Consider the following 9,062-nt stretch of genomic DNA (forward strand, 5'->3'; position numbering starts at 1 on the left):
AACATTAAATGTTTCTCAAAGTTTAAGTGGGAGGTTGACTAATTGAAATAACTAGTCCCCCCATACAATGAATATTCATTGCAATTGGCATTATATCTCGTAAACTCTCATCCTCCACAATATTAATCACCTAGCAAACTGTGGCTATTCACTTTGCTACAACAATCGTGAAGCCACATTCAAGCGCTGCTTTAATCTCCACATGAAAAGCAGTGCAACAACGTCTCATTCTGAGTTTTCTGAGTTTTTTATGTGTTAAACTTTTTAAATTAATCACATACGTTAATGCATTAATTTTGACAGCCCTAATATATATAAAAAATAATATATGAAACAAATATATCAATTTATATACTGTATAAAAAGTTTTAATTTGTCAAAATACTGGTGAAGAACTACTCTTCTCATAATCCTGAAGAGAGATTTACCAATCAGAGAAGTCGTTGTTACCATGGAACTAGAAACCATGGACTACAGCGACTGCCCACCCCAATGATTATGATTTCAAACTACTTATTTGTATTAATCAGAATATTTTGCAATAAACTTAAAGTATATTGTTTTTATACTTAAATAGTCATTGACTATACATCAATCATTTTATATTGTAATGATTCCATTACGTCATTCACAATGCTTCATGGGGTGAGTAGTTCGTTGTCTCATACAGTAAAGTAGTTTAAATACACAGTCTTGTACATTTGTCTTGTTTTCTGATTTGTGTCAAATTGAAGTTTTAGCTCATCTCTGAGCTTGTTGGACGTGTTCATGCTTCAGAAGTCTTTATTTAACAATATTTTGAAATTCCGATGGGAAAAAGAATGGGAAAACACTTCTAGGACCAAGGAAGCTGAAAAAGTGGCCGGTCACTATTACTCTGTATTCCTCTGACAGCTTGCTTTATAATGGCTCTCTATGATGCCACATGCAGTGATTGACTGCCTAACAATCAATCATAGTTTTTTAACATCTACTCAGATGGGCACAGCAGGTTGATGTTGCTAATTCCTTGCTGTCTGTCTCCTGTTCTTTGTTTGCACTCTTTCGTGCTGCTTGGTGTCTTTTTCAGTGGAGAGGATGGAAATGGGTAAGACTGCAGGCAAAATTAGATGCATTCTTGATTCACCCCTACCATGTATTCCCCTCTTTCCCCTCCACCACCACCGCTTCCACCTTCATTTGACATTGATTCATTTTGTCATGTAAAAGCATGAAGCAAAACCTAGGTGCTTAGAGATTGGCATGATGCATCTAAGTCAGTACACAGCATCGTATCCTTCATATCCTACTCTGGTTGGGAACTTGTCAAACAATGTTAATACTCAATTTTATCTCTCCTTCTCTCTCAGTGAGCACATACACATCTATCTTTGGGGTTCTGCAGTTGCTCTGTCTCATGACGGCCCCCGTGATTGGTTACATCATGGACTGGAGGCTTAAAGAGTGCGAGGACGAAAATGAGAAAGAAGTCGCAATGTGAGTTTCATGATGTGCTTTCTGCTTCTGAACCCTCCTGTTCTGCTGCTATTGACGTTACTTTTTAATGTTTTGGGTTACAGAGACCCCAATAATGTACGTCAAAAAATAATAAAAGTTATTTCGCCCAAAAATGAAAATTGGCAAGTCGTTCCAAACAGGAATGACTTTGTTGTTAGGGAATAACAGCCTCAATCATCATTCACTTTCATTGTGTGGAAAAAATATTCGATGAAAGTAAATGGTTACTGAGACTAACATTCTGCCAAACATCTTTTATGTTTCATAGGAGAAAGTCATATGGGTTTTGAACAACAAGAGGATGAGTAAATGTAATTTTCTGAGCAAACTTCCACTTTAAGTATGTTTTTTTCAGCTATTAAAGTGGCTTGAGTTCTCTCTGACCTCAAACAGAACAAGTGGTCTAATCCATCATTTTAGCATTGATTACCGCCAAACAACTTGCCCCATAATTATTATTTGATTACCAGCTTAATGTGGCATTACTCCTACGTAATGCACTCTTGGCTATTTCTTAGGGATCCTGGTCATCCAAAGAAACGTGACAAGCAGATCCAGAAAATTAGCAACGCCACCCGTGCGTTTATCTTCACTAACTTGTTGCTGGTCGGATTTGGGATGACCTGCCTGGTGCCAAACCTTCATCTACAGGTAACTAATAAGTGCAAAACCATCTGTCCCACTGCAGAACAATAGTCTACCTAATGGGAGAGGAAATGGTGCAGAGCTACTCACTTTACTGCAGCCATTGCACTGTGATGTTGTGCACTTGTGCAATAGCGCAGCAGTGCCCCTTAGTGGCAGCATTGATTACAACCTTATTTCAAAGGCAGGATTAAAAGGAGATATTTCACCATAAAAACAGGCATGACTTTCTTTTTTTTCCATGGAACACAAAAGATGTTAAGCACAATGTTAGCCTCAGTCACCATTCACTTTCATTGTATGGAAAAACAATGCAATGAAAGTGAATGGTGACTGAGACTAACATTCTGTTTAACATCACCTTTTGTGTTCCGACAAAAAAAAAAAAAGTAATATGGGATTGGAACAACATAAGGGTGACTAAACGATGACAGTTTTTTTGTTTTTTTTTTTGGATGAACTATCCCTTTAACATTAACCTAGCTAGTAATTGTCTATTCATTACAAATAATGTCTAAAAAAAAAAAAGAAAAGTATGTTATGCCTTTGGAAAAAATTGCCTAACATTGTAATCTCAAACTAATTTCTTGTTTTCCTCCTAGATTTTGTCCTTTGTGTTGCATACTATTGTAAGAGGCTTCATCCACTCTGCAGTTGGCGGTTTGTATGCTGCTGTGTGAGTATAATTTCTCTGTTTTTGGATTTTATTATTGTGTTTTGAGTATTGCTTGATGTTGTTTGTCTATCATGTTAAAAAAATATATGTTTCTCATATGCAGGTACCCATCATCTCAGTTCGGTAGTCTGACAGGAATGCAGTCTCTCATTAGCGCACTTTTTGCATTGCTGCAGCAGCCTCTCTTCATGGCCATGATGGGCCCACTGGAGGGAGATCCACTTTGGGTGGGTACACAACACACACATACACTCTCTAGTCCTATGTAAGGCAACATTATTCTGTGTGTATCTAAACATTTAAAGGTATAGTTCACCTAGAAATGGAAAGTCTGTCATTATTTACGCACCCTTATGTCACTCCAAACCTGTGTGACTTCTTTATTCCATGGAACACAAAAGGCAGAATGTTAGGGACTATCATCCTAAGTCACAATTCACTTTCATTGCAACTGCAATGGTAACTGAGGTTGTCAGTCCCGAACTTTCTGCTTGACATCTCCTTCCATGTTCCACAGAAGAAAGAAAGTCATATGGGTTTGGAACAAGTAAATTATGACAGAATTTTCATTTTTGGGTGAACTATACTTTTAAAATGTTTACTTCGGTCTACCCAATCTTTAATATTTGGTTACTTCAATGCATAATATTAATTATTACAACCCATTTACTATATTTGGAGTCTTTTGAAGCCATTTGATCACTTTATGCGTGAAACAGATTGAAATTGAAGTCGTTATTCACTGGAAATACTGGCGTCATCTTATATTCAAACTTGCCATCTCCTATGCAGGTAAATGTGGGGTTACTGGTCCTGACCATGCTGGGCTTCTGCCTACCATGCTATCTTCTGTGCTACGGCAGGCAGCTGCGCAGACAGAAGAAGGAGCGTGAGGACGACCCCAAGATCTATTTTCAGATCAACAACAGCACCAACCCCGAGGCCTTTGTCTGACTCTAAACACACATATAACAGCAGCCAGAGAGAGAGAGAGAGAGAGAGAGAGAGAGAGAGAGAGAGAGAGAGAGAGAGCAGGAGGAAGGAGGGAAAATGTGTGAGAGGACTGCAGGCCACAAGACAAGTGATAATACCTCCCTGTTCCCTCCATCAGTCTGCACCTGCACTCAAACACTGATGAATTACTACACACACAAAACACATATGATCAACAGTCCATTCTGTGACACACAAAGAGGCACAATTACAGCCAAAGCAACTGAGAGAGTTTCACCATGTGCCACACAAACACACGTTTACATACTCCCTAGACAAGTGGACTGAATGAACACTGTGAAAGACAAGTCTCAGAGCTAAAGGCCACATCCTCTGCTCTCACCCTCTCTTCTCTAATACGGAAGGCCATACACCCAAAAAATGATGCACTTGTTCTGGAAATAGACAAGGGCAACATCTAGACTTTATGTATTGCCTGACAAGAAAGAAGAGAAAGGCACACTCTGTCCTTCCCTCGTTTCCTGTGTTTAGTTTTTTTTTAGCATTTCACATTATGGCGATATGAAAGGCGAAGCATTCAAAGTCAGTGAAATTCTCTCAGGTTTGAGGCAGTCTGACAATGCTTCCTCAACAGAGTATTAAATGTGTATCACTAGTGTTTAGCCAGTAATCAAGCTTGTTTTCAAACGCAACCTAGGCCAAAACACTTTCCTCATTGTTAGTTAGGTAGCAAAATGGACTGATTTTAAATCAGTATGAAGACTTTACATATCTCAAGCCCGCAAAGCTCATGAAATTCGTTGTCGTCTTATTTTTCATCTGTCAGACAAAAGACATGGACCCTCCTTTCCCAGTTGGCCCTGACTTGTGGTTGTTAAAACCAACTTAAAGCATAAATATTCTGCACATTATCTGTCCCAGTTGTGCCCTCTGCAATTAGAGACAAGTGGCTATCATTGTCTCCTCTGGGCTGTTAATTAAAATGGACAGATGCAAAAACCCAAAGGGCAGATTTGACTTTTTAATCTCATATATGCCAGCATGCTATGGACAGCATGAGCATGAAACTGTAGTTTTTTCTGGACTGGGCTGATTTTAAAAGATTTTCAGTCCATAGCAATTGAGACAATTCTGAAGAGAGATATGTGCTATTTTTTGCTTTGGCATGTACATTCATCAAGGGAAAGATGATCTAAACTGGCATTTCTCAAACTTGGTTACATTTTGTACTTGTGGGTCTAAAATAATTTTACGGTTTAGGACTGGATATATGTGGATTAGCTTCACATTCAGATCAAGAGTGACTGATCTTCACCAGCAATACTATTCCACACTGATCATACAGTTAATCTGAAGGTCCGTTACCTATACTACTTACCCATACAATACTACTGGTTGGTCTTCACTTTCCTTGTATGACTCGTTTGTTTTGACTTTGAATTATTCAGGGTGTTTCGCTTTTCAAGTAATAATAATAATTCATATCAGGTGTATCTACCTGCAATATGATCCCTTCAAGCTTTGCTCTGTCACTTGATTAAGTTATATGCATTGAAGGGTACAAATCGAGATGCGGTGTAAAGTATACACAGTATACTCTGTAAAGAGATTAGGGTAAATGAAAGATGTTATACCTTTAATATCTTGCACTACAGTAAAAAAGGTCTCATTACAGAGGTGCTTATGTTAGCCATTACAGAGTATATGCATACTGTTTCAGCATTACAGTAAACATTTTAGCCATAAAATAAGCCAAGAAATAAGACTATTTAACTGAGGTGCTTAAAAAACAAACAACAAACAAAAAACAGGAATAGAACTGTTTTCTATTTGGGTCAAGTAGTGGCTGTTTAGTTACTCCTACACAGACACACCTTGAGGTGACAAGAACTTGAATTTAATGCACAACCATAAAAAGGGAGATTTTTGAGACATGCTTGATGACAATCCCTTTGGAAAACACTCATTCTTGTAGCTACTAATTGTTATTTGCAAGCCAGTATTGTATAGCTCAGCAAAATATTTCTCTGCAAAGATTGATTGGAAGAGGTTGAAGTCACGTCCTCCTTTTAACAGTATTTATTTCACAATATAATGTACAACCTTAGAGTACCTGAAAAGACCATTCTGGCACCTTTTAATCTAACCTGTTTCATATGCCCATAGTTTCAAGTTGTTAGAAGTGCAGGATTCTTTAATAGTGGATTGAATGTGTTGTCCATAAATGTGATCAGATTTTTATGGCCGACCCTTTGTTACTGAAGAACGGGTCAGATCCACCCAACACCATCCACTTTTTGTCTGTCACACTTCATGTGAATATTTAATTGGAGCTGAGGCTAGATGTGTGTCCTTGATGGACTGCATTTGCTTGAACATGCCTAGACAGTGCAAGTGAATACCACTCCAATGCAGTACTGTACTAAGCGTAATGAATGTGAGGGTAAAAACATTTGCTCTCAGAACGAGAAGTAGCACTTTTTTCACTGCCATACCTTAAATGTTCATTCTTTTCCCAATACAGTAAGTCAAATGTTTCTTTGGTTTTATATATTGATTTTTGATCGAATTGCCCATACATAGAGATGTTATAGGTAGGCTGTAGGTGAAAAGTGGAAAAGATTGTCTGTAACACCAATGTTTTCTCTCTGTATTGTATTGTATCTTTTAGTGCATTCATTTTTTTTTTCATTTTCTTTTTGTAGGTTGTTTTTCTGTTATATGTACAGTATGTGTACATTGTTTTTCTATTTTTCTTTTTTTGTGGGTGTTTATATACTGTATTTGGCTTTTGGGTTACTTCATTATATCATTAATATGGCAAATTATGACTTTTGGAATTATTGTCCCAACAAAATATCAGATATATGAAAAATACATAAAAACTGAGATTAATTTGTAATAAATGTTTGTGCATTTCTGGTGTATATGAAAATAGCTGAAAATACGCTTTATAAATCAAGAAGATGTCCCATGAATTTATTTTAGCAAAATATTGCCTGCTTTGAATATAGAATGCAGTAAAAACTGTACAGCAGATGGCAGTGTGACTTCTATTGATGGGGATTTGGATTCATCCTACTCGATTCTTTTAAATCAGTTTACCAAAAACAGTCGTTCACTGACCATTTCTGCAAATTACTCCAATAGGTAGTGACAAATCAGCATCTATGATATATTTTGAGAGAATCATTGGACCATTAAAAACACAGAGTTGCTCATGATCTAAACTTTTTTCAAGCTATACAAAAAGGTACTAATACTAGTCCTATACTAAACATAGCTGAGTTATACTCCGCTATTGTCAGTCTTTACATGCTTCAAACTAGAGCTCATTGGCTTCAAAAGTGAGACTTAAAAGGATAGTTCACCCAAAAATGAAAATTATCTCATTATTTACTCACCCTCATGCCATCCCTGATGTGTATGACTTTCTTTCTTCAGCAGAACACAGATTAAGTTTTTTAGAAGAATATTTCAGCTCTGAAGGTCCTCACAATGCAAGTGAATGGTGGCCAAAATGTTGAAGCTCTTAAAGGCAGCATAAAAGTAATCTATAAGACTCCAGTGGTTAAATCCATGTCTTCAGAAGCGATATGATAGGAGTGGGTGAGAAACAGATCAATATTTAAGTCTGTTTTTACCATACATTTTCCTACCTGCCCAGTAGGTGGTGATATGCACGAAACCACCAAAAACAAAAGAAGAATGTAAAAGTGAAAGTGGAGAGTGATAGTAAAAAAGGACTTAAATATTGATCTGTTTCTCCCCCACACTTATCACTTTTAAAGATATGAATTTAACCACTGGAGTCTTATGAATTACTTTAATGCTGCTTTAATGTGCTTTTGGAGCTTCAACATTTTGGCTACCATTCACATGCATTGTATGGACCTACAGAGCTGAAATATTCTTCTAAAAATCTTTGTGTTCAGCAGAAGAAAGTCATATACATCTTGGATGGCATGAGGGTGAGTAAATGATGAGAGAATTTTCCTTTTTGGGTGAAATAATCCTTTAAGTGAACAAGCAGGGCCGTAGCTAATGGGGTGAAAGGTGCCCAGATAGTCTGAGATGTCTAAGATCGTTTCATCTGTAAAGCATCACAATGTAATTAACATCTGCTAAACATCTTAAAAAGATCAGATTTACAAACATTCTAAATCATAAACATATCAAAGACAATCTGATGAATGTCTCACTGATATCCGAAACATACTTATTGATATAAGTCTTGTAGACATATTGCTTATTAGCAAACAACATAAAAAATAAGTCTTCCAGATGTAAACACACACATCAAATAGACGACTGGGTGATGTATGTGGCTATCAGGGTGGTAATGATTCTAGGGGCCCACTGGTCCAAGGGGGCCTTCAACAAATTATAAACTATAATTTAATATGAAAGTGGCCCAGACCAATAATAAAAACAAGCAAGTATAACACCCACTACCCCCACCCCCAATATTTATACCATGATCAATGGAAACATGTAAATTCTTCACACTGTAACTCCCCCCATTTCTGTAATTTGCAGAAACTGGCACTGAATGAATCAGTGAATGAATCAGAACAAATCTTTTTGGTGAAAAGATTCCCCAGCAAACACAGAACGTTCCCCCAACGTATGCATTTGGTTCCCCTTTGGTTATTTTTTGGGGGAACCAATTCCTAACGTTCTAGAAACGTTAACTTTGGCTCTATTTTTTTATATATATATAAAATATGAAGGAATGTCCCAGAACATTGCAGGGAGGTTTCATGTGACAACCTAAAAAAACGTGTACACAACAAAAAAAGTGACAAAAAGACACTGGGATGACTTCAGCAGCAGATAATGTTTTGTCTGGAAAGTCAGGTCTGGTTGAGGACGGGCTTTAGATTCAAATTCAAAAACATCCTCACACTCAAAACTTTTCTGTTAAGCTCCAAAATCTAAAAATAGCTGAACAAGAACATCGACCTGGCATCACCATGGACACATTTTGTCACATTGTACGCCTTAGTTAAGTTTCTATTGTCCAGTGAAGTGTTTATGTGAGTTAAATATTAGGGCTGGGAATCGATTCCTCGAATCTGAGGCGTTGGGAATCGAGAATCGACTCGAAACGTTGGAATCGACTCCATAGCTGGAGTTTTACATTTTTACATACACGTTATAAAATATATATATTTAAAATGCTATGAAATAAACCAGTACAACAACCTGGATTTCTGGAGGTGTATTTTATTCAGTGTACAAAAGCTATTGGACAGTTACTGTACATTCTAATGTAAATCTCTTTCTA

The 9,062-nt window shown here is 37.1% G+C and overlaps 1 protein-coding gene across 2 annotated transcripts in view; it reads left to right on the plus strand.

The window, feature by feature from the left end:
• The window catches only part of slc43a2a (solute carrier family 43 member 2a), a 32,398-nt gene extending 25,798 nt beyond the window's left edge, over window positions 1–6,600 (plus strand). Inside the window, exons 10-15 of one of the 2 annotated variants that reach the window (XM_051665457.1) lie at window positions 1,070–1,087; window positions 1,350–1,476; window positions 2,016–2,148; window positions 2,745–2,818; window positions 2,922–3,045; window positions 3,611–6,600. In XM_051665457.1, the coding sequence (XP_051521417.1) occupies window positions 1,070–1,087; window positions 1,350–1,476; window positions 2,016–2,148; window positions 2,745–2,818; window positions 2,922–3,045; window positions 3,611–3,772 (638 nt within the window). In that variant the 3' untranslated portion in view covers window positions 3,773–6,600. The remainder of the gene's footprint in view (window positions 1–1,069; window positions 1,088–1,349; window positions 1,477–2,015; window positions 2,149–2,744; window positions 2,819–2,921; window positions 3,046–3,610) is intronic. The other variant, XM_051665459.1, reaches the window with a different exon arrangement.
• Window positions 6,601–9,062: the final 2,462 nt, after the last annotated feature.

Source organism: Myxocyprinus asiaticus, chromosome 31, assembly GCF_019703515.2.
Source record: "Myxocyprinus asiaticus isolate MX2 ecotype Aquarium Trade chromosome 31, UBuf_Myxa_2, whole genome shotgun sequence".
Lineage (NCBI taxonomy): Eukaryota > Metazoa > Chordata > Actinopteri > Cypriniformes > Catostomidae > Myxocyprinus > Myxocyprinus asiaticus.